Source organism: Zeugodacus cucurbitae, chromosome 3 (assembly GCF_028554725.1).
Source record: "Zeugodacus cucurbitae isolate PBARC_wt_2022May chromosome 3, idZeuCucr1.2, whole genome shotgun sequence".
NCBI lineage: Eukaryota > Metazoa > Arthropoda > Insecta > Diptera > Tephritidae > Zeugodacus > Zeugodacus cucurbitae.
In genome coordinates this window covers 15,578,631-15,605,005 of record NC_071668.1, presented here as the reverse complement: position 1 = coordinate 15,605,005, position 26,375 = coordinate 15,578,631, and the positions used below count along the sequence as shown (strand labels likewise).

Below are 26,375 nucleotides of genomic sequence, written 5' to 3'. Positions count from 1 at the left end.
AATGTGTTGTCGTCGTGAGTTTTCTGTTCGTATCCATACATACATACATCTTTGCACCTCTGTATGTAAAAATAATTTGAGTTATGCGTTCCATTGAAGGGCGTGAAAGGGTGTTTAAAAAGTGAAATTAACTTTTTTTCCAAGATTTGACTTGGGCAAATTTTTACGAAAAATTTTAAAGTAAACAACACGAGTTGAAATAGTCAAAAAGTATTCAAATAGCATTTTATATATGTGCCGCTGTTAAAAAAAAATTAAATTCGTCATCTACAAAAATTTGAGGAAAATCAAAAATTGAATAAAAAAAAAATATTGTCTGTTAAAAACCACCTAACGCCGCACCTTGTATAAACTGCAACACTAAGCAGCCGCATTTTTCGGCTATTAGTAGCTACTTACAACTACTAGTGTATGTGCAACCTTTCTTTGAGTCTACTCACTCACTTGCTGCCACAGTTGGGTCGCCTAATTTATGTGCAGGTTTTACTTTCAAGTGTTATGACCTAACACATATTAAGTTGGCCAGTGTGTTTGCTCGTTTTTTTTTTTTTTTGCTTAAATCGCCAAATCAAAATAAACAAACATACAAACATTTGTTGTTTTAGGTTAAGCTTGACAATCTCAAATACGAGTATTATATGATAATATGTACTTTTCCAACATTTTTCACCTGGTGGTTTATTTTGAATGCGTTACTTTTTTTTGTTTTCCTTAATAATAATAAAAGTGACAGTGTTGATCACATAATGTTATGATCTGCTGAGTGACTCGTATGAGCAGCATCAGTCGCAGCAGCCATAAAATGTTTGCAAACACTTTCTTTTTCACTTCCGTTTATTAATTAACTATTTCATAATCGTTATGACAACAACAACAACAATAATAATGTTAATTATTATAATATATAACAGCACGAATGAACTTTTTCAAGGAGGTTGTGATAATGATACCAGCTGCTGCGCTCCCTCGATGACTGATCACTCAATTAGAAGTGAATAAAAGATACGCACGTGTTTAGCAAATAACACTTTTTATTTGCAGAGTTATGCGCATGTTCAGGCATTTTAACTTGACTGACAATGTTTCTCTTTTAATTTGTCAATTGTACTGAATGGCAATGTATGTTCGATTTACACAAATACCGTGAATATACTACAATATAGCTATTGATTGTGCTAAATGTATTTGGCCCCCTTTTTGTACCCTAATTTGTGACTCACGCGTAAAACTCTCACTTGCGCTGCCATACATGTGGGTACATAGCATTTTGTACCCGAGATAGTGACATATGTATACTATCAATATATTGAGACGATGGAGTTCTAGCGATTTCTAAATCTTGTTAGATCGGCACTAGTAAATATTCTAACTGTGCACTTTCATGTACAGTTCTGTTTGAAAAATATGCAAGTAGAATATTGATTAGTGATATATTAAATCTTGAATATGACGTTAAGAAGAGAAGAGGAGAGGAGTATTTCGATGGATAGATTAGTGTCATATTAATTCAATTATTGCAAGCATGACTGTATATTTGTAGATATACGTGTGGTGTTCAAAAAATTACGGTAATTGCAAACCTTAATCATTAATGGATTTGGAGAGTCCAATTGTCAAACTTTTTATACACTCTTTCTACAAAGTTGCTAAGAGAGTATTATTGTATTGTTCACATAACGGTTGTTTGTAAGCCATAAAACTAAACGAGTTATATATAGGGTTATATACGGACCATTGCCACCTCCACATAGTGGTGAACACCGAAAACATATAAAATGTCATAATTAAGCAATAAATAAAGTTATAAAAGTATAATGTGGTACAAATGATCGCACTAGGAAGGGCATATTTTTTTGGAAAGTGGGCGTGTCTCGCCCTCTAATAAGATTTTTTGTACATATCTCGTAAACTACTAATGCCAAACTTTCTGCAGTCATGTCCCTTACGTATCCCATTACTCACCATGAAATGGGTAAATTCGGATAATAAGCACGCCCACCTCCCATACAAAGGTTATGTTGAAAATTACTAAAAGTGCGTTAACTTAGTAAGGAAAAACACCGTAAAAATTAAATTTTACGGAAGAAATGGCAATTGAAGCTTCAGTAAGATTAAAAAAATGGAAAATGGGTGTGGAGTCGCCATAAAAATGGGTCTACACCATATCTCAGAAACTACTCGACCGATTGCAATGAAATTCGGTAAGTAATATTTTCTTGATAACACAAACGAAAGGCGATCGGTTCTCAACCATGGTTACTCCCATATAAGGAAATTTTGAATTCCATTTGCTTCATTCACTTTAAAATATATACATTAGGAACCAATGTAGATAGCGGAATAAAACTTTGCACAAATACTGTATTTGAGCTGTGGCATCACTTGTCGAAATCGGACTATAACATTTGAAGGCCTCGCATATCGAACATGAAGAACTCAGTTCCTAAGTGTAATTGTTTTTCGAAAATATCGGTAAAACGCTCAGTAATTTTATTGTAATACAGAGGGAATCATTTTCTTCTGATAGTGTGTCTCTGTACCGAAAATTGTTAAAATCGAGTTTTAGGTTTTCAAAAATACGGTAGGCTTTATTCCGAATATATCAGTTAATATGTTAGATATCTTAGCAAAATTAAGTGAACGTAGAATCTTGGATATATTGTAGCTTGTTGGTGAAAATGAGTGAAATCGGTTCAGGAATTACCTCAGCCCTCATATACTTTATTTGATGAATTTTGTTATTCTAGTGGCCTTTATGCCAAATAAATGGGAGAGTATAAAATATTCCGTTACACCCGAACTTAACCCTTCCTTCCTTCTTTATTATCTAATTCGTAAGCACTATAGGAAGCGATATTGATAAACTCGTGGGAGTGTTTCCTAAGTCGCACATTGATTTTTTAGATTTATAAAAAATCTATACTTACCTTTGACGATAGGGAGACATTCTAAACCTAAACTTTTTACAGGGTTTAATGGACCATTTATATAATATTTTTATATATTGAGGCGACTTTTTCATCGAGAAAAGAAAACGCTATAAGCTAATAAACATTTTTTGCTCTTCAGACATTTTTTGTCGAGGGAAATTTAAATTTACAAAATAAGAAAAAAATGCCATTTCTTTTCATTATATTTCATTTATTTAAGTTCAGTTTGTGGATTTTATTTACTTTTTTCGCACTATAATTTAATTTTGCAACAACTACATATGTATGTATAATAAATACAATCGCACATTATCGCAAATGCATTCAACATTGTAACCAACTACTTAAATAACTTAAAATATGAAATTATATATATGTAAAAATCATTACTAATTCGATCGTTAAATTATCCAGGATTTCTATATAATTTCGCTACATCTATTACTTTGTATTAATAGCCTTACAAAAGCTTCTAGTATAATAAGAATATATAACAAAACAATAATTAGAATTTTGGAAAATATTTTTTGGATTTTTTTCAGCGTACAGCAATGTATGGACTAAGATTAAACGCATGGTGGAGCGAATTGTGAATGTTTAGAGAAAAAATACAATTTTTCAAATCAAAATTTTCATTTTATTTTCTTTTTACTAATTTGCTTTTCGCCACACTATGCGCTTAACCTTAATCGCATGCTGATTGATATTTAATTTTGATTGCTATTAAATATGCAACTTTCTTCTTTTTTTCTCTCCTCAATAGCTTTAGCTTTTTCTCTGATAAATACGTTCCGTGTGTCTGACATTCTTAGTTTTTGTACTTAAAAACGAACCTTTTGATAAATATTTTTTTATTTCAAAACTCTCACCTGCAATACTCAACAGTGAAAATTTCATTAGCTTTTTAGCATGCAGTTGAAATTTTCGTAGGATTTTTAGGATTTTCTATTCACTTGATTTTTTTAAATTACAAATATCACAATACTTGATGATGATATCGGTCTTTTCTTATTACTTATTGCTTTTCTAGTTATTTATTTAACTTATTTACTCTAAATATATGTATGTATTGCATTTCAATAAGAATTTCGAAAGGTAAATAAATTTTTGCGCTTTGATTACATCAATACACACCATATTCGCATTTGAATTCACCACACTTATTGTGTGTCTATTATAACAATTCGTTAAAGGAACACAATTATTTAGATAAGTGTTTAACAACTACTTTCATACATACATACATACATACGTATATGTATGTAGTATCTGACTAGTTACATATTGTATGTAGCTCTAACGGATACTGATTGGGGACAGTATGACAGAGGCGAGCTTAAACCATACCAAAACCTTCACTGCCCTCACTTATAGCCAGTAGAAGTGCCTTCTCGAATTGTTCGTAACTCTCGTAGTCGGGCAGGCAGAGCTGATTGAAGCTTTAAAATATAAAAAGGTGACAAAAATAAAAAAAAATTACAAAAAGAAAGAAGTTAATCAAATTTGTTTCAACTCACCACGTGTGCGCTGTCGGTAGATTACCGAATGTCGGCGCTGCAGTTATTTGAAATTGTGGATTCAATTCCTGAAAACCGCCTGGTGGCAATTGGGAACAGCCTGTAGTGAATTGCAGCAAGCGTGCCATTTCGGTTTGACTAAAGTTGCTAACAGCCGCCCAGAACCAAGCCAAGACACGTCGAAATTCAGCAGAATTCCCATTAATGATATGATGCGCCTTGAAGTCGGCTATCGAGTACTCGCCGGTGCCGCACATTAGCAGCTGTAATTGTTTAAAAGCGATTTTTGAATCTTACTCTAGATTGCTTTTTCATACAAACTCACCTCTAATTCGTTCTCATCGAAAATACTTAGTAAATTGTCCGGTATAATACCATTTAGCCCCTTCAGAAATGCATCTACTTCTTCTTTAACATTACTACAGAGCCGTTGTTGCGCCAAAGCGTCGAGATATTGATTCTTTGTCGCATTCGATACGCGCACCTTTGAGCCATTTGGCGTTAGCTCAACGGTTTTACTCAATTGCCCACTCGCATCGTAGACTTCTTCGACGAAATACAATTCTAATGAATCGGTTGCATCTAAATCTGTATCTAAAATATATTTGATTTTGGATAGATACAAATCGGGATCGTCCTGCTCGAAGTACTACAATGTGCGAGAGTTAATTGCATGAAATTCAGTTAAAATGCTGCAAACTCACCTTATAGTGCACACGCAAACCGATGAGTTGCGCCAGAAATGATCTTGTGAAACGCGCTCGCACCAACTGCCGATAAGTGCCGCCCAGTGCGCTTTCATACAGACATTTACCCACAATCTTGCCGGCGAATTCGAAATGTTTCAGTTTGAGATGTGACGGTCGATTAGGATTTGGATGTACCAGCGCCTGATGTTTATCATGAAATGTGCAGAAGAGACCACCACGTGGATCGAACAGTGCGCTGCAAACCAATTCGAACCACTCACGTCGCAAGCCACCCCAATCTATGCCTAATTGAAAGATAAAGAGAGAAAAAAGTTTGTGTTTTTAGAGGTTGACAAACGAAAGCACATTACTTACCTTGCTCCCCCTGAAACGTAACCTCAAAGTTGCCACACCAGTCCGATACGGAGAAACCTTTAGTGGCTTTCATGCTGCTCTCTAGTATCTTCTCCCGATTCACTTTCAAAGCAAGCTTTTCATGATAGTAGCTCGCATGAAATTTTCGCACTTCATGGTAGAAAAAGTCCTGTTTATCCTTAAACGTCTCCGAACCACCAATATTCTTTAGTAAAAAGTGTGTAAAGGTTGCCGCAATGATATTACGATCACGTGATGCTAATTCGATTTTCGGCTGTGCGCCATCATCAATTATAAACACCGGTCCATGCGGCTGTGTGGCCATTGTGGGCAAAAAATGAAATTTAGTCGAGGGGCACAGCCGGAATGTCGCAATGCGTTTGGGTATAAATTTGAGTATCATCTCTTTGATGGTAACCTGAAAAATGAGCGAATTCTACATTTGAAAATTGACGCTGCCACACGGAGCACATGCCACTGTAAACACTCACTTGTTTGGGTCCGACATAGCAGAGCACTTTACGTGGTTTACTCTTTGGTGCGCCGTAGATGCTCAATAATTTGGCTTCATAGCAAATATTATGTTTACGTGAGGCGATATTTTTATGCACGAGCGTAGTGTCACTGCCTGTTAGGAGGTGCGAGGAGTATTGGAAGTGAAAATAAATAGAAAAAGTTTGGTTAATTCGAAGCGTGTCGACAATTTGACCTTTAAAAAGTTCAACAAGCATTTATGTATATACGCCTGAGTGTATATCTTAGTATATTATTTCCGTGTTTGCAAGTAATTCGCACGTGTGCGAAATGTGAATGTGAAGAACGAAATATGTGAAAACACCGTTAGTGTGTACAGGAACTCACCACTCAGCACGATGATGTCAAAATCACCGTTTGGCAGCTTCTGTTCAAGGTAGCTTATGACGGCACGCAGACATATTGGCTCCGGGAATAGCGCCGTCACGGCAACACGTGTATTCACGCGGTCATAGGTGAAGGCGATGGCGTGATGTAGTTTTTCAATGGGTTCACCATTCAAATCGAAAATCTCCACACGATAGCCCTGCACGAAGTAAAATGATTTATTACAAAATGTTTCCAACGCCCACACCCTGTTTTAGGTTATTACATTTTCGGAAACTTACCTTTACTGGATCATCGTTTTCATCGAAATTGCAAGCATTACCGAATTCATCACGCGGTTCAATATGCAACATTGTCGGCGTACCGGCACAACATATCACTGTGCTGGCTGGACGTATGAAGCGCGAGCGACGCGCATCAATCGGTCCGGGTACAAATGTTTTGGTGAATGGTGAACCAGAAATGTGACTGGCACCGATAAGTACCGAGATTTTATACTGCCCCGCTGTACGTACAGTGAATTTCACTTCGGCGATATTCGCATTATTCGGATCTGTTGAGGAGCCTAGCTCGCTAATTGTGACAACCTTACGTGTACCTTCGGTGACTTCGACAAAAAACTGATCTGTATCACAGATGGGATAAGGCTGACCGTTACGTTGAAAAAAACGCACAACAAAGCACATAGTGCCCCCGACTGCCGCTGGATCCTTCCAGTCCCATTGCACTTTGCAATTGGCAGGTAATAAATATTTGCCAGTCACATATTGTAGTAAGGAATGACGTGCTTCCGGCGCCAGTGATGGCTGTGTCATGGCGGCCAATGTGACAAGACCGGCCACCGAAACGGATACCACTAACATGCCACCCCATGTCCAGGCATCTTGATGTTGACTCGATTTCACAACTGTAGACCACAATTGTGCTTTAAGTGCATCCAGCTGTGCCTTGGATGTGGGTAGATTTTGTCGTGCTTGCGACCATAATTGCCAATCTTTGCCGAGTATTTTAGTTGCACGTGAATCCTCCAACCAGTAGACATCTTCGAGTGATGCTACTTCGACGGTTAGTAGACGCTGATAGTGATGTTGTAGGCGATGGTCACGTAACCATTCGCGTAAAATGAGTTTTTGTTGTAAATGTAATGCGGCGCGTTGTAAGCGTTGTTCATCGCCTGGTGGCAATTCGGGTAGACGCTCCGGATCACCACAACTGGACAAGGAGGATATGCCTGCAAAGAAAGGAGAGAGAAGACAGGTTAGGTTTTCTAAGTTCACTAAGAAGCGTGATAGGTGAGTTTCTCAAAAGTCAAGAATAATCAATCAGAGAGTTGTAAATAGTCCTATTTTCTCTGAAGCAATTTAGTTTTGACATCAGCTACCCTCTTTATATTGAATTTGGTCCGACGCTCCAGAAAAGTGACGAAGGCATGCTTGGTTTTCTAGAGTGTCCGTGGTATGAGGGCCGAGTCCTTTGTTTCTTCTTTAAAGTGCAGATAAGTCAATCTGATGGTGGTAAATAGTCCTAGTTTCTCTGTTGGAATGTAGTTTTGGCAGCAGTCATCCTAAATGTCTTAAATTTGGCCCGACCCTCCACTTACTGATTGACAACAAGAGTACATATCTTAGCTAAGTGACACGAAGACCCACTAAGAAGTCTACGCTATAACCGAAAACGCTGAAAACACTTAACGACAGCGTAATTTTGCAAATTCACAGCTTATGCAAATCGCTTTCCATTTGTGTTCCTTTCCCATAATCGCTATAATATTCAACTTTTATTGCACATATCACCTACCCAATAAAACTTTCACGCCTTTTTTATTACCGTTTAATTTCAAAATTATGCCTAACTTTACTCAAAATTTATCAGCAGCGCCATCCATCAATCAAAAACAATTTTCAGAGTCATGAAAATAAATAAAAGCACTACTATACAACCTTCTGCTGCCATTCTGTCGCAAATAAAATGTCACTTGATACGTACAACAACAAGCAGTACTTGCCAAATTAGCATGAGTAAATTGTGCTAAAATTGTCGTTGAATATTGACAGTGACATTTCCCAAAACCTCCCCAATTGCCAATCAATTTGCTTTTGCTGTTTACTTACGACGTAGTAGTAACTACGAAATATACCGCTATTTTTATGCCGCTACCAATTCAAATTTACCGTCAACGTTTTCGACTTGTATATATGTATACTACTAGTACAAGTAAGAAGTGAGAGTATAAAGTAGCCGAGAGTAAGGTAATAAAAACTAAGTGAGGTAATTGTATACTTATTTGCTTATAAGTAAAAATAAAAAAGTCGCGGCGCGTTTTATCGCAGACGCCGATCTTCTCTTGTATTTGGCCAAAAGCCGAAAGGTGAAACTTTGCAATGGTCACCGAGGACAAGGTCGAGGTGCGCGTTATGCAGTAAACGCATTTGTATGTGTGTGGCGTGTTAATGCAAAAGGCAAACGGCGAAATTGTCGAAAGTGCCTCGTAAGAGAAATTATAAATAGTTAAATGGGTGTTTTGATGACCTCATAGCTCCCTTTTGCGTGGATTAAAAAATATATGTAGGATATTTAAAATATATAAAGGGTTTTTCAATAAGAGCGCTACAAAAGTTTTAATTAAAACAAAAACGGTTTGGGATATCATTGAAATTATTTATTTCTGTGAAAGTACATTCGATGCCATTATGTGTGTATGGAACTCGATTTCTTTTGCATGGTCACTATGGGCACTCTTGTCGAAGTCCAGACGCTGAACACAAATTTCGAAGGTTTTTAAGCATAAAATGCTGCAATTTCACGTTCGATATTCGTACGAAGATAATCAATCGTGGCTAGCTTAGCATAGACCATAGACTTGACGTATCCCCACAGGAAATAGTCTAACGGCGTCAAATCACACGACCGAGGCAACCAATTTACTGGGCCATTTCTTGAGATAACACGTTCACCAAACTTGGTTTTCATTAAATCGATTGTGACATTCGCTGAGTGGCTTTTGGCGCCGTCCTTTTGGAATCACATATTGTCCAAGTCCATACCATCCAATTCGGACCAAAAATATTTTCGGTTCTTATTGGGCGGTAGCGATTCTCATTTACAGTAACGTGCCGGTCATGATCATCACGGAAGAAGTAGGGCCTAATGACGCCGCCGGACCATAAATCCCCCAAACCGTATTTTTTTCGGAATGCATTGGAGACTCATGGAATACGTGTGGATTGTAATGCATTTTTTGCTTATTGACGAAGCCATTCACCCAATGAGCCTCATCGCTGAAGATGATTTTTCGATGAAAATCCGATCATTTTCAAGTTTTTGTTCAGCCCTATTCACGAACATAAAACGATTCTGGTGGTCTAGCGGCTTCAGTTCTTGCATCAATTTGGTCTTGTATGGATGTATGTAAGTCAAAATCTTTTCGCAAAGTTCGCAACAACGACGTCACAGAGACGTCCAAAGCTTGAGAATGTGCCGTCCCATTTCGATCTTGCTCAATTGGTACGCTAGCTGCAGCAATATTCTCGGCACTACGGATACTTCTTTGTCTCATAGACACGGAAACACCTGTGGATTAAAATTTTTCCACTGGACGCTCAATTGTTGATCTGACAGGACAATTATGAAATTGGACATAAATTGGACGTAGCGCTCTTAAAGCAGATGCCACTGACTTCGAATTTCGGTAGTATATTTTAATAATTTCGACTGATTATTGGATTGTATATCTTTCCATGATGAAACGGTAAATCTTACTGAAGAGAATATCAAAAGAGCGGGAAATTATATAGCGTCGTTTGCTGTCCCTATCGGTCTACTTTTGCAGCGTCCTTTTGAAAAATACTTTTAAAGCTCTTCTTCAGAAAATGATGAACATTAAGCTTTCTTTGATTTAATTAGAGTTGGCAGAGAAATTCACTCAACCTATCAGAGCATACGGGCTCCAAATTCAAGATACTCACAGATTCTATAATAATATAATTCCTACCGAAGTATATTGGGGTCAGTTTTCAGGCTTGGCTTTTAAGACTCAACCGACTTAAAGCTATATGAAACTGAATTCATAAACAACTAAGGGACATGTTTATAAATGAAATGTAGCTCTCTCTCTCCGCCACTATTTAATACCAAGTATTTTTAGGACTGTTTCAGCTTATATGTGTAATCACGCGAAATTTAACTCTAACAGAGCATCTAATTTTTTTGGGAAATGATGCGGATTTGAAATTCTTTGCGCATATAAAAATCCTGGTCCATTTTGATTACGAAAGCTTGTATTTAAATCTGTAAGCTTAGTAATTTTACGAACATTTATATAAACAAGCATTGTGTGTATTTTTTTGGCGATAAATATATGAAAATAAAATGTCTGTCGTGTCAGCGAAACATTTTTCAAACATACATATAATAATATACCCAAATAAATAAATATATAGTATAATAGCAAAAACTATTGTTACATGTACATATACATACATACATCCATACACTCTTGTGTTTGTAATTGCCCTGAAGTAGCAACTACCGGTCCACCATAGTTTTTGTTGTTATTATATTCGTCGTTATAATAGCCAACTTGCGTGTCTTGAATTTTCAATGAGCAATAGTCTACTTTTAGGCAAATGAGCAGGTAAAATACAAATACAACAGAAAAACGAAGCGTTTCCGCTAATTTTTCGTTTCATTTGCTCGAGAATGTATAAAAAGGCAATAGTTTGCCATTAGAGCATTTGGAATAAAAGGAGTGTGTGGGTATACCTACATGAACAAAATTTTTGTAATTAATTAATTACAAGCAAATTGTAGCTTATTGAATTAAATTAAGTCCTAAATAAATGGGATAGTCAAATGATTCTGTTTTTAGTATTTATTCATTGGTTAGTTAGTAGGTAAAATTATGCTTTTGAAATAAGATCATTAAAAATGTTAGGTATAGTGAAGATAAGAGTAATCCAAATTCTACCGAATTTAATAATTTTTTTACTACCAGTATATTACTCTGGTGTAAGAAGAATAACACTAAAATAGTATAAATAGTACAAGAATAATACGATAATGATAACGATATTCGCCAGACAAGATACCGTGTAACTTTTTGTATTTTTCAAAAATAAAGTGAAACTTTAAGGGACGTTTTACAAGCATACGAGAAATTGCCGAAAGAGCTAAAGATTATCCCAACAAGTAAGGAATGGCTAAGTTATGCTCTCGCAATTTATTCATGTAATTTTATTAAGATAACACACAATTTGACCCATATATACGGCATAAAGTCGAATAGAATAACGAAGATCATAGTATACGAGGACTTAGGTAATTCCTGAACTGATTTCACAAATTTTCACCACCAAAGTACAGCATTTCCAAAACTATGTTTGTGATTGGCGTTGAACCGTTTAGCCGGTTATAGCCAAATCGATGAGAGCGCGCCACTTGTCTCTTTCCTTCGCAGTTCGTATTGATAATTCGTATATAAGGTATATGGGAGCTACGGGAAGTTATGACCCGATTTTAAACATTTTTGGAACAGAGGCGCACTATTAGAAGAAAAATATTCTCTCTGAAGTAAATTGAAATATCTGAGAGATTTACCGGTGAAAAATTACACTAAGGCATTGAGTTCTTCATATTCGATATCCTTGGCATTGAAAACTTATAGTCCGAGTTCGCCAATTTTTCCACAAGTGTTGCCACAGCTTAAATACTGTATTTATGTAACGTTTTATTCCGCTATATTCATTGGTTCCTAATGTACATATATGTATATTATAAAGAAAAAAGGAATCACATGGAATTCCAAATTGAGTTACATGGGAAGTAGGCGTGGTTGTGAACCGATTTCACCCATATTTCGTCCGTGTCATCAAGGTTTCAAGAAAATATTATATACTGAATTTCATTGAAATCGGTCGAGTAGATGAATTAAAAAAGTTTTTTAAACGCTAATTCCCGTTATTTTTTGAACACACTTCGTATATATTGATTAATGGTAATTGCTATATTAAAATCATTAAGAGGTCAAAAGCACCGGGAAAGGCATGACATACAGTGCAGAAGAACGCATATTTGAATTCTCGCAAAGTCGTCTGATTTATCTGTTCAATACTTTATAAGTGAATGAATGATACGCGAATAAGTCTACATATATATGCATGTATGTATGTATGTCAGTATGTATAAACTTTGTGAGTTATATCCCTTAAGTCTTAAGTGATGGATTGTTGGAAAAACAAAGTACCACACACGTACGTACGAAAAAGTGTTTTTCAAATTCTTTCATAAACATATGCGCATACATACACACATGAAAATGTATACAAATATATACATTTTAACAACCTAAATAAATATATGTATGTACGTATTTGTTTGCGTTTATACATATCTATACATAGATTACTTTTTCCCCTTAGTCCTTTTATTGATTTCCTTTGTATACAAACAAAGAAAGTAATTTTTCATACAATGACATACGGAGCTTGAAAATGACAACAGTAAAACGAAAGTTAGAAGAAAGAAAGCATGCAAAACCAAATCACTTGTCTATATTTATTTACTTATCACAACACAATGATGTGTGTGGGTGGCGGGCATAAAGGATACAAGACGTAAGAAACGCCACAGCAATTCAAACACGTTTACGTTAATATTTATATACGTACACGTATGTGTGCTAAATATTTGCGTTTTTTCGCTTTTATTTACCATTTTGCGTCTTTGCTTGAGTGCACAACAATAAAATTGCCACACTTTGATTGCTGGGCAAATAGAAAGATTGGCAGAATGCAGATAGACAATTTCGATGAGTATTCTACGTATAAGGAAAGTGTTTTGTAAGAACAGTGTAATTAGTTTGTAGATTGTTTTGAAATATTTGTTAGATTTCCTGTATTAAAACTCGATTACTTTTTTTTGAAAGTGGGGGTCAAATAGGATCCTAATCACGAATCTCGGATGTTAATAGCTTACTATACTTCATATTGAGGTCCAAGCTGCATTTGAACCAGGTTTTGAGTTCCTTAGAACATTCATCAAACTATGTTTCCTCAATCGCCTGAATTTTAGTTATTCGCAGAGTAAAAACTCTAACGTTCTACGGATCTTACATGGTATAGTTATGGACATATATTCAGGGTTAATGCCCAGTGATGATTCCGCCCTTAATATAGTGAGGTCTCTCATCCAAAAGTGAAGTTGTAGTATTGATGTTGTTTCAAGCCTTCAGGTGCTTAACTAGCACCTATGTTTTAAAGCACGTTTGAGGCTAGTAAACGGTTCTGGATAGTTTACTGTGCCTCTGATGGAAACTGCAGACCAACTCGTCTACTTTTTCAATACTTTCCATAGTTATATAACTGGCTACTGCGTACATCTGTATTTTAAGACTTATGTATTTGAGACAGTTAAATGGACCTGCGTAGTTTACTGGGCCCTTGATGTAAAATGACAGCACCTGACCGTACCAACTCCTGCACTTTTCTATTGCTTTCTATAGCTATATGATATGGTGGTACCGGTAACATCTGTTTATTAAGACATATTTGAGGCAGTTAAATGGTCCTGGATAGTTTACCGTGCCTCTGATGGAGACAACAGGACATCGGTTACTAAAAGTGATTATATTAGTTAAAGCCCTTACACGACCTGAAAGCCGGGTTCTCATAGAAGAAAACAACTTTTTGACAAGTTATTACTGCCGATGGACTTCGATCCATTTTTAATTGTTATTGCCGCAACTGAGAAATTTCCTGGTCCAAGTTTTCTTATAGGATACAGTACGATAACGTGTCCATTACAGCTTTGCATCTGACACCGATTATAAATACTTGGCTTGATGTCAAATAAATGCTATCTTCATATCCTTTGCCATTGAAAAGTGATGCATTTTTTATAGATTTTCATCACATGAATAATGCAAAATATTTATAGTTTACTGCAATGATTTTCTTCACAGCAAAAGGCGAGGAAAATGCTGCACTAATTATTCAGTAACACCTCAAATGAAAATAAATTCATATGCAAGTATTAAATATTTACATTTCCATATACATATGTGCTAGTATATTCATACATATATATCAATGGAGGCCAAAAATACAAAGTCAACACTAGTATTCAGAAGAGGTAAGGCGGGCAGTGCCGCCGACATACAAGTGGCGCATTTTGCATATTTAATAGGCGTATATCATAACATCATAGCCCGACAAGTGCAATTTACATACAACACTTTGGCATAATAAATATTTATATATATACATACATATGCATTTGTTTATGTATGAGCATTTATGCAAAAGTATGTGTGAACTGTTCGACAAGAAATAATAATTCCCAGAAGAGCAATTTGCTCTAGACATACAAGAAACCGTAGAATTTAATTTTTGAAGACTTAAAGAGTATTTATGAGTTTTTGGGATTCATATAGAAAAATACCTTCTTCAATACAAATTCTGATAAAATATGGTAAGGTTGTTCAAAAATACGTACTCACCAAAAAATTTTAAAATTTCTTAATAAAAAGTGTGGCATTTGTCCCTTTTGTAATCTCATATAATGCTGAGAGTATGTGCATCTATCAGATTATGTAATATCACAAAACATTGCAATGCTTGCAAATATCTTTTTTATATAGATGTGAATTGTTTGCTCTCCATTTTTGGCATTGAATTGCATTAAATGACTGCATCATTGTCATCAGATTTCCTCTGAGCAACAATATACATTTTCTTGGCAATTGTCAATAAAGGACAAATAATGATTATTATCTTCTCACATAATGAGTTTATATTTTTCGTTTTTTCCTTTTCTTGATTTCGGTTTGCATTTTTATTCCACTTTATGTAATTGTAACGGTAAACCACAGTTGAAGGTGTAGAGGGTATGTCTTTCATAGTCATAGAATCTGTTAAACAATATTTTAAGGTCTGGGACTATAATTCTCTTCATTATTGAGAAAAATATATGCTTCTGATACCGAACTGTATACGGGGTGTGTTCAAAAAATTACTGGAATTCTAAAACTTGAAATTTTAAGACTATAACTATGCTCATTATTGAGGACAATTCTATGCTTTTGATTCCGAACAGTATACGAAGCGTGTTCACAAAATGGCGGGAATTCTAAAATTTAAAATTGCAAGAAGTCCAATTTGTTAAAATTTATATGGCAAATATCTCCCTTCCGCGTTTTTGCTCTTTCTTCAATGCTTTATGAAAAGTGTTCATTGATCGGATTTAGTTAAAATATACGACGTTTCGTTCAGTAATCTGTTTCCATTTAGACGACAACTTTATAATACCACCCTCGTAGAAGCCCACCTCCTTACTTGCGAAGAACTCAGACAGCCCCTTTTCACAAGCCTCTTTTGAGTTCAACTTTACACCACCAAGGGCGTTCGCCATGGACAGGAACAGGTGGTAATCACTTGGCGCTATGTCCGGGCTACATGGTGGATGCGATAAAACCTCCCATTGTAGCTCCTGTAGCTTCTGAAGAGTCATCAACGAAGTATGTGGTCTGGCGATATCCTGGTGGAACATTACACCCTTCCTGTTGGCTAATTCTGGACGCTTCTGGGCGATCGCCTGTTTCAAGCGGTCTAGTAGATGGTAGAATTCAGCGCCTGGCCATATGGGAGCAACTCATAGTGGATGATGCTCTTCCAATCCCACCAAACACACAGCAAAACCTTCCTGGCCGTCAATCCCGCCTTGGCCACCGTTTTCACTGGCCTTCGACCACGACCGTTTTCGCATGATATTGTCGTATGTGATCCAATTTTCGTTGCCAGCCACTATCTGCTTCAAAAATGGGACGAGTTCGTTCCGTTTCAGCAGCATATCGCTGGCGTTCATTCGATCCAGAAGGTTTTTTTGGGTCAAATCATACGGCACCCAAACATCAAGCTTTTTCTCTCCGCTCTCCTGGGCGATATCATGCGAGATGCCACATGCCGGTCTAAATCGATGTTTTCAATGATTTGATTCGTCGTCACAGGTCTTCCATTGGCTGACTTATCGATGGTGTCGTTTTCACCCGCTCTGAATCGTCGAAACCATTCGAAGTGATAGAGTATCATCCCCTAAAACACTATTAATTTCAGGGAACGTTCCTCGAGCGGATTTGCCTTTAACAATGGAAAGTTCTAAAATAGTTCGAATTTCGGTGTTAGTGAACGCGATGTTTACATGTCTATAACTGTTGAACGCAATATCCATTTTGTAGGTTATGTCAAGACCTTTCGAAGATGTATAGTAGATGTATAGCTCCTGAAGTATGATATAATTTGTTACTGGGCGATTTTCGTTTGTAATGATCTCACATTTCGTTGCTTGTACGTAAATTCTTGCCTAAAAACAATGGTGTAACGATGACAAAGCCTCCAAATAAAAGATAATCATACGAGGAATAGTTGAAAGAGTAAAATGCTTTCCTAAAAATCGACTTTGAGAAGTATTTTTTTCAAAAATAGAAATTCCCGTTATTTTTTGAACTCACTTCGTATGTTTATATTTGGCATAAGTATGAGCTAGAAAATAAATGTCATATACAAATTGGGTACTTGTCATCATATAGTCATCGGGGTACGATAAAATCATTATTACTTTTTTCCCAATTCAACTTTTAAAAATATCTGACTCCCCCAAAAATTTTTATTTCGATTCGTTGAAGGAACTTCAAGGCGGAAAAATCTCCCATTTGAAAACCAAATTAACATTATGTGGCAACAGAAAATCGCATTCCACGCCGTAATGACTGCCATGCGGTAAACGAGTAACGTTAAGTCAACCAAAGCCAAAATACTAAAAACACAGAGAAACAAACAGATGTAACTGTATTTGTATGGGTACGAGTATAACTGCAGTGAATTGTACGACCTAGCTGAGAATTACACCGCTGTATGTGTGAATTTGCATAGCTTGAGCGCCTTAATTGCTGCAAAGCGTTTGTTTTTTTTTGTCTTCTTCAAATGCAACCCTTCACTCGCAACGAAATAACGTGAAATATATACGTACAGCACGAGGTGCGCTTGTGAATGGAAATCAGCAAATCTTTCATTCATACGCAGCGTTTACTGTATGTATGCCTGCATGTTAACCATTTTGTAGGCCCTAAAGTATGCAATGAATTGCATAATGCTTATGGCTTTGACCCAAATTGCAATTACAAACACACACATACATAGTACTCTGCCCACATACAAATATTTATGTTCCTAAGCATACATATAGTTATATATATATATCTTTGTATGTGTGCACTTATCTGCCTACATTGGGCTTTTGCCACGTGTGCACTTTCCATCGCCATCAGCCGCATTGTGGGCGAATTTAAACTGGCAGTCAGCAGCAGCAGCAACCGTCAGCATGTAAGCTGCTTTGGGCGCAATTTCATGCCAAAAAATATGAAAACGAAAATGAGTTGGTTGGCTGAGATTTTTCGCCAGCATTTTATTTTGCTCGTAACAATTTGCAGGAAAAAAACTAGCATTTTTCATTCCATTCAGCAATGCATATTCAGGCAGACAAGGTTAGTGTGTCTTGAACAGATTTTTCTTTAGTGCAAAAACAAGAAAAAACACAAAAATTACAAAGAATGTGTTTTCACTGATTCGCTTTGCTTTCTGCTGCGCGTCTTTAACTTTAGAGCTTAGCCTTGACAATGAGTAATAGTAAAAACTTGGCTTTTCTCAACTTTTGTGTTTTTGGCAGAAAGAAGATTTGAATTCATAACAACAACTAGGTAAGGTGTTCTTTTCATACTCAAGGGAGTGTGAAACTTTTAATCGAAAATCAGTGAAAATTTATATTACCTTTATTGTTGGTATTTGTATTTTGTAAGAATGAGGGAATCGAACTAAAAACTAAATTTCAAAGCGTAAAGTCAAAACGCATTCCGAGATATCGTGGTAGGTAACGGTATATAACGGTATGGGAAATGCAAATCTGACAATTACTCCTTCGTCGTTTTCGAAAAAGTTATGTCTAAGCTCGACGAAAGCTACATTATTCGGCTGAATAAGCTTTATCGAGCTGTTTTCAGATTTAAAGAACCCGAATATGTGATATACATACATACATATTTTTATTCACCTACTCTTTGAAATATTCCTGACAAAGAAGTATAAAAGCTTTCGGTATTCTTCAAATCAAGTTTCATCCCAAGAAAAATAAAAAAAAATGCATATCATCTCAACTAATATTGAAAGTATTCTAGTCCTTACAAGGTATGTGCAAAAAATAACGGGAATTTTAAAATTTCCAATTGTCACTAAGTGCGTAATATCGAATGGGCACTATTTGATGGCGTCAATGTAGACGAATGAATAATTATTTTTTTCTAAAAACAAAAATTTCCGTTATTTTTTGAAGGCATTGTTGATTTCAACTCATTGTCGAGTTTCCGAAAATCGAATCTTCATCTTTTTTCTAATATTCTTTTAATGAAAATCTCTCTTAATAATTCGACCCAACTGTCTCTCCCTTTATTATCTATTAAGTCTGTAACTTTGCTTCCGCCGTTTTCCAATAGATGTCTCTAGGGTCAAGCACTGGTCGATTAAATCGATTTTTTTATATCGATCTTGGACATTTGTGTCAACATTAACCCAACAGAATATTTTAGAGATCTGTTTGCATCCCAAACTTATTCTCAACTGAAAATACCACTTTTTGAGCCGAATTTTCGACATTTGCGGGAAATTTTGCTTTTCTTTTTTAATTCCAAGAAAAGTGCGGTTGAGGCTCATCGACATTTGTAACCGTTTTTATACAAAAAAACGGCGGAAGCAAAGTTGTAGACTTAATATGTTTTTATAAGAAAGACTTCTTTAGTGAAAGCTTCTGTGTTTCAGTTCAATTTTAAATAATTTTCAAAGTCAGGGTCCACAAAAACCGATCTGAGAGTGATAATTATAAAAATAGACTTCATGATCTATATGTAATATCATTTTTCATGTCCAGAATGTGAAAAGAAAAGTTTTAAAGCTTACAAAGAGCTTTTTTTTCTTATTATTTTCACAGTTATTCCCAAATTTACTACTACTTTTAATAATTCTACGAACTCGTCCATTCAACATTAGTATATGACATTCGTATAGTTCGCTTTTCAACCCATTATCAACTCACTTCAACTCTGCTAAAAATAGTTTTACGAACTCACCTGATGACGATGACTGCGAATGACGCATTGTTGTGGCCATTGCAATGGAATTAATTTCCGATTCCGGTGACCACATCTTGTTGTCTCTTCGTATTTAGTGTGTGAGTTTTATTATTATTGCACTTTTAGTATTTTTGAACACGTGGTTTTATCGATTAGATTAGTTTTGCTTTGTAGAGCTTTGATTGAACTTCATGTATTGCTAGGTACAGTATGTATATAGGTGTGAGTTAAATATTTAATAATTTGTACCATATTTTTAGTGTTTTTACGTTTAAAATGTTTGAAATTAAATTGTCGCGGATTTTTTTTTTTTTGAAGTTTTAATTAGAGTTTAGTTATTTTATTTTAATATCAAAAAGTCACTTTTTGACAAACGTTCACTTTCGAGAAAGGACGGACTAAATGATTAACTGAAATTTATTAGTAAATTTACTACAGTTAAATCATATATATGTCAATATATATTGTTGATGGACCGGGTTTAACATCATCAAAGAGATGTAGATTAACACCCTGTCTAGTATTTATGCTTTACCCAATATTTGTCTGATCATCATTCTATAAAACCCATATCTCATTCACTTCATCGGTGATCTCTTTTGCCCAATATTCCAGTTGAATTCAAAATATTTATAGTCAACTCATTAATGTGGTATAACCATTATACCTTATTGAACTGGTATAAGTTTTACACCAGTCTGTATGATTTATACCAGTTTTTGTTGGTGTAGCAAATATTTTCTTATTGAATTTTAATGGTCTGCATGCATGTCACTAAACTGGTATAAATACTATGTCAGTCTACGCGATTTATACCAGTTGTTGTTCGATTTGCCACTCTCCAAAGTTGTGCAAATCAGAAATTGCTATTATTTTCATGCAGAGTTCTTCGCAATGAGAATAATTATACCAATTTTTAACAGACCTCAGATACCATCTTAATTTACATGGAATTCGAGTTCTTAAGCCAATTTTTAAGATAAGCCCAGTTGTATATCACGAAAATCAGCAGTTGTTATGTGCCATTTTCGATAACTGAAAACCCAAACAACCACTTACTATCTGTTCAGTATATATTCGTATATAAGTTAGTGTCAATGTCACCACCATGAGCAATTAAATTAACGGGTAGCAAGCACTAGAGCTAAGAAAAACTGCTGTAATAACAATAACAATAGCAATATAAAAGCAGTGTAAATGACACCAGCTACGAAGCTGCTGCTGATGCTGACAAAGGCAATAATGAAATTGTTTTAGTGGCCACAGCAAAAATTCTATGTGGGAGAGACTGCTAAAGTTTTGCACACAAAGTCAACAATGGTGAGGGCAGCGAGAGTCGTAGGAATGTACTAAATCTGTATGAGTAAAAGGACATGCAGTCGCGTTGACAGTGTGACCATATGTATGTATATGGTTTGATATTGCAACAACAATTTAAGGATATATGTATATATATGTACACACATAAATACTCGAGTAAATGTGCCAAATAGTGGTTAACAACAGTGAATGTCACTCGCACAGCACAATAAACAGCATTGTCTCACAAGTGTCATTTTAAGACCAAAAAAAAAATACATATAGTCGGTGATTGTCAATGTGAGTCCATGAAGTAGCAGAGTAGACTTGCTGACTCGTCGCATATAATAAAGGGGTTTTCAATAAGAGCACTACAAAAGTATTTTTTTAAACGTGGAACCCGATTTCTTTTTCAAAGCCATCCTGAACCCAATTTTCAACGGTTTTTAAGCATAAATAGACCGATGCGGCTGAAATTTCACGTTCGATATTCGAACGAAGTTCATCAATTGTCGCTGGCTTGTTGGCATAGCCCATAGGCTTGAGGTAGTCCCATAGGAAATAGTCTAACGGCGTCAAATCGCACGACCGAGGCGGCCAATTGACTGGGCCATTTCGTGAGATAACACGTTCACCAAACTTGGTTTTCATTAAGGCAGTAGTCTGCTTTACAGGCTTCAAAAAATCGATTTTTTTGTTTTGTTTTAAATCTCTTCCAAAACTATCCAAGAATATGTCTTTAAAATTCCAGAGGCCAATTCGACATATTTTCGAAGATAGAGCAGTTTTTGTGGTCGAGCGTCGAGCAGGTGCGAATGATCAGGCAGAATTCAGCAAAAAGAATATATGTCCGATCGAAAAAAACCAAAGTGATCTAGCTTCACTATTAAATTATCTTCTATTTGAACTAAAAAAGTTGGACAAAAGTATTATTTAAACTACTTGTTTTGCAACTTAAAGGCAAAAGTCTCTTTCAAAAAAAAAATTGCTAAAAAACGCTTTTTTTCGACTTCTAAAGCAGACTACTGCCTTAAATCGATTGTGACATTCGCTGTGTGGCTTGTGGCGCCGTCTTGTTGAAATCACATATTGTCCAAGTCCATACCATCCAATTCGGCCCAAAAATATTCAATTATCATTGAGCGATTCCCATTTACAGTAACGTGCCGGTCTGCATCATCACGGAAAAAGTACGACCCAGTGATGCCGCCACCAAACCGTAATTTTTTTGGGATGCAATTGTAACTCAAGGAGTACGTGTGGTCTGCTGCCAGAAATTGAACCTCCTTGCTACGTAGAACTAGCGATCTTAAAGTTGAGTCCACTGACTCCGAATTTCTGGAGTAAATTTCAATAATTTCAACTTGCTGTTGGGTCGTATATCTTTCCGTGATGAAATGGCACTTACTGAAGAGAAATGTCAAAAGAGCGGGAAAAAACATGGCGCTGTCCTTACCGGTCTACATTTGTAACATTCCTATTGAAAAACCTTTTAGGTCCAGCATAATCTGTAGTTTATCATATATTCAATGGTCAAAATTGTTGTATAAGTTCGAAGAGAGAATCTAAATGATAAAATGATTATCCTCCGTGCCGATATGATCAAAATCTGTAAGTTAGTGAGCCCCAGCTTAGTATAATTAAGAGCTCTCAGAACAAGGTTATGTCGATAAAATTGGGCCCGGATCCAATACAATTTATAGCGAAAAAGGCTCTCGATCGCATCATATTCTTTACTTAGCGTTTAAGACCCTAAAACTGTGCTTGTTGTTGTTGTAACGATGTGAACCAAATTGTAGTGGGAAATTCAAGGAAAGTAGAATACATCACCATTTCAATACCCATCTCTTCGAACTAATTCAGTCCAATCACACCTAATTTTTGGCATAATTTCCAAATAAATAAAAAAAAAACCGAAAATAGCAGCAAAAGCTTTTGAAATATACAATATAAGCCACAATCCAATCATAATTTCCTCATTGTTTCATACATTTCACACCGATGACAAGGCAGTCGGGATTGAGATATACCACAAATAACTTCACATTAATTTGACTACTTCAAAAAATTCAGAGAGCGACAAAATTAAATGAAATAAAAAAGAAAATTAAAACATAACAAACTCGCAACTGTCATGCCAACCACACGCGCATAGCGCCGTCTACTGTCACGTCCAGCGCGCCAAGCAGGCAGTAGATACACTTATAACCTAATCATGAAATTATTTATTTATGTTGCTCTCATTGTAATGACGCTACTTCAGTTCCACACACAACACAACACATTCCGTATATAGCTTTGGTTCGAGCGTTGTCCTTGTGCTTTTGACAACACACTACCATCTCGTGATGTAGCGTTATTTAAGCTTATGCGCCTATAAATATGCTATGCTTACGTACTATAGTATACCGAGCGCCGTGCAGCCATGTCTGACAGCCTGTTCGCGTTGTTCGTTAGTGAACTTGTCATACATTCTCCTACAAGCTGTGCTGGTCATGAGCGTTTACATTATACAACAACCAACATTGTTGTCATGTTGCTGCCTGTTCTTCTACACCCAACTACATGACATTTTCACTGCCAGCAACACACCATTTTATGTCCATACATGTAAATATTTAAGTGCTGTCATATACGATATATAGGTAGATATATGTATGTGGCCCAACTGCAGCTGATATTTTATAAAGTGGCTATAATAGAAAGGCTCATTATGAGCCAAGTGCAGCACAGTGGCTGCTGGTCTTTGGCTGTTGTTGCTGTGCATAAAGATGCGGGCCATGTTGTCGGCTTCTTGATTCTTTGGTTATTGTGTGCGCTTGTAGCTTTTAGCCGCCAAAAATATTGAGTGACTTTTTTTACTGCTGAAAAATTGGTAGAATACAGCCTTTTATTTTTGTTGAGAAATGCATAGGAAGTTTTTTTTTAAGAAATAAAAAAGTTCATGTAATAATATGAAGGTTCTACATAACTCTATTATAAACCCCCAATTACAAGTAACCAGTTCTAAAATAACTATCAAAAAACTTATGAACCGATGTCAGACTTAGTAGAGATTTGTTAATGTTTTCAATCCGAATATTATGTTTTCAGAAAAGATCTCTGCTTCGAGGTAGTTAATTACGTCATCTGGACATAGAATAATTCTCGGATCAGGGTTTGCTAATACAAATAAATTTTATTTGAAAAACTATAAATTTTTTTAAGAAATCATCAGGATAAACTTTCGAAAGCTTTTTCTCATCTAGCACCCATAACGTCTTTCTCTGGTGTACGTCTTCTTAAGACATAAAGACACTTTTGCGAAGTTTTTTTTTTATCAAAAATCATGTGAAGGTTTGACAATAACCTTCAAGAACCCACAGTTCAGATATCCTGGCTTTTATTCATTTTATTCTTCGAAGCTTTTTCATATAAAAAATCAGGTTTTGCAATGGTTTTCGAGAACCCACAGTACCGAGCTTCTGGATTTGCCTCGAATGCAATTTTAACACATCGAATTACTATTTATTACGCACACAATATCATGGGCCAACACGCCGATATAGATCATTCCTAGCACAGTCAGGTCCTCGACACTGAACGAACTATGATTTTTATTAGACCCAGAACAGGTCAGCATTCCAAAAAATTATTTGGAAAAAAATTTTTAACGCTAAAACAACAACAACAACTTATGATGACAGTGATGAAAAGCTTTTCTTTTAACCTAGATGAAACATTAATACTAGAGGGTACTACGAATAAGGTTAATAGTAAGGGGTTAGTCTAAAATATCTTTAATTTTTACCTTATTCAATGTGAATAGTGTTAAAATAATAGAAGGAGTATAAGAACTCTCATTCATTCTTGAACTATCTCTGTCCATTTTCTTTGGTTTCCATTTGAGTCAAGTATATAAACTTAGCTGTTCCATCACCTCCTTGCGAAGAATTCAAAATTATTTTATATGTGTACTCGTGGGCTATTCATTATTATTACAAAGTTTTGAGGAATTTCAACAAGCTCTGATTACTAATTTTCCAACACCTTGTGAGCATTGAACGAAACAATTTGTAATGACCTTTTGACTTTGACTCTATCCTTTATGGTTTGCTGTCAAGTAAAAAAGACAATTTCGCTATTTATAACGGGAAAATCAATTTCAAAGCAATGTGGGCACTTCATTCGTGTTATTACAAAGCTATGTCCGCTAGCTCGAATTCTAAGCTACAGACATATGTACGAATATATTAATAAACACACACAATGGTCTGCGAAACTACAGACCAACTCGCAGGTAACCAAATATTATATTTGTTTGTCTTTTGTATTACTTGGCTAAAGTTGTTCGACTACTTGAAAATGAGTATCCAAAATATACAAGCACCCGTATGTGGCCATATTTATGTCCTTATGCAGATAGCAACATAGTTTGTAATGTACAATTATTGTCGCCTAAGTACTACAAATTTCCGGAAGCCACAACTAAGAAGGGCAATTTCCACTTAACTGCCTAAAATATTGTTTAATATAGTGGATAGTGCATACATATGTACAAATATACCACTTAGTAGGACTAGTTTCTGAATATTTATATTTCGGAGAAATTGGCGCGCATGCTCGGTAATTTCAGGCTACTACTAATGTAGATTTACCTGCATATAATAAATGGTATTTGATTACAAGGGATTTGTGTAGTAATTACACGAATTGAAAGGCTGTTTCTAGAAATAATTTCTGCTAAGTGAGGTTAAGTTCAGTTAATTTATTTTATATAGGTTAGTAAAATGAAAGGTGAGAATGATATACACCTCGTTGGAAATGGAAAGGCTTATAGTATAAGAATCAGTCCACGGATTAATGTTTCAGTTTTTTTCAAGAAGGGATGTCTTCTGCTTCTGAGATGTTCCTGCTTATAAGGGTTTCCAAAGCCGTTATGTACATCGTACAGCTTCATCATTTTAACTGATGCATTATTCGTCAAGCACAGAGGGTTTAAAGCCCAAATATATATCTTGTCTTGTTTCATTTTAATGGTTGTCTTTACTTCTTTGATATTAATGGTACTCAAAACATACTCGTTCTAAGTTCGAGCTCAGTTTAAATTTAATTTGGTTTCGAGGCTGAGTTTCTCTTCTGAAGTCACGAATATCCCGATTCCTCTTGGACAGCTTCAACACGGGTCCTCTGTGATGCTAAAAAAACACCTAGGTGTAGATCAAGGAATCCTAATGTATAGAGGAAGCGCTCTGAGGCTATGACAAATTGATTGAGACAGTTAATATCTATTCCAGCTGAAGATATGGCATTCAATATGCTTCAAACTATTTATTTGTTCTTATCTCTTAAAGAGGTTTGTCTTAAATATCGTAGAGATCTAAAAGGCCTAAGGCCGTAGAGCAGATCCCAGAGATATTTCTAGTCGAATAAGTCTATGACTACATTTATGTAGATTGGTCTTTGCCACATGCCCCTCAGTCACAGATCTTAACACAATGGTTTATACTGTTACAATAATACAACAAATACTTCTTCGAACAGCTCAATAATAGCT

At 35.8% G+C, this 26,375-nt stretch overlaps 1 protein-coding gene across 4 annotated transcripts in view; it reads right to left on the bottom strand.

Moving 5' to 3' along the window:
• Window positions 1-3,139: 3,139 nt before the first annotated feature.
• LOC105218365 (apoptosis-resistant E3 ubiquitin protein ligase 1) overlaps window positions 3,140-26,375 on the bottom strand; it is a 33,255-nt gene continuing 10,019 nt past the window's right edge. For 2 of the 4 annotated variants that reach the window (XM_054226847.1, XM_011193905.3), the window contains 8 exons: window positions 6,654-7,603; window positions 6,373-6,571; window positions 6,003-6,139; window positions 5,512-5,947; window positions 5,152-5,441; window positions 4,773-5,096; window positions 4,448-4,710; window positions 3,140-4,369 (listed from right to left, as the gene is read on the bottom strand). In XM_054226847.1, coding sequence (XP_054082822.1) covers window positions 4,267-4,369; window positions 4,448-4,710; window positions 4,773-5,096; window positions 5,152-5,441; window positions 5,512-5,947; window positions 6,003-6,139; window positions 6,373-6,571; window positions 6,654-7,603 — 2,702 coding nt within the window. In that variant the 3' untranslated portion in view covers window positions 3,140-4,266. Of the gene's footprint in view, window positions 4,370-4,447; window positions 4,711-4,772; window positions 5,097-5,151; window positions 5,442-5,511; window positions 5,948-6,002; window positions 6,140-6,372; window positions 6,572-6,653; window positions 7,604-19,537; window positions 19,817-26,375 lie in introns of those variants that run through there. The other 2 variants (XM_011193907.3, XM_011193906.3) reach the window with 2 other exon arrangements.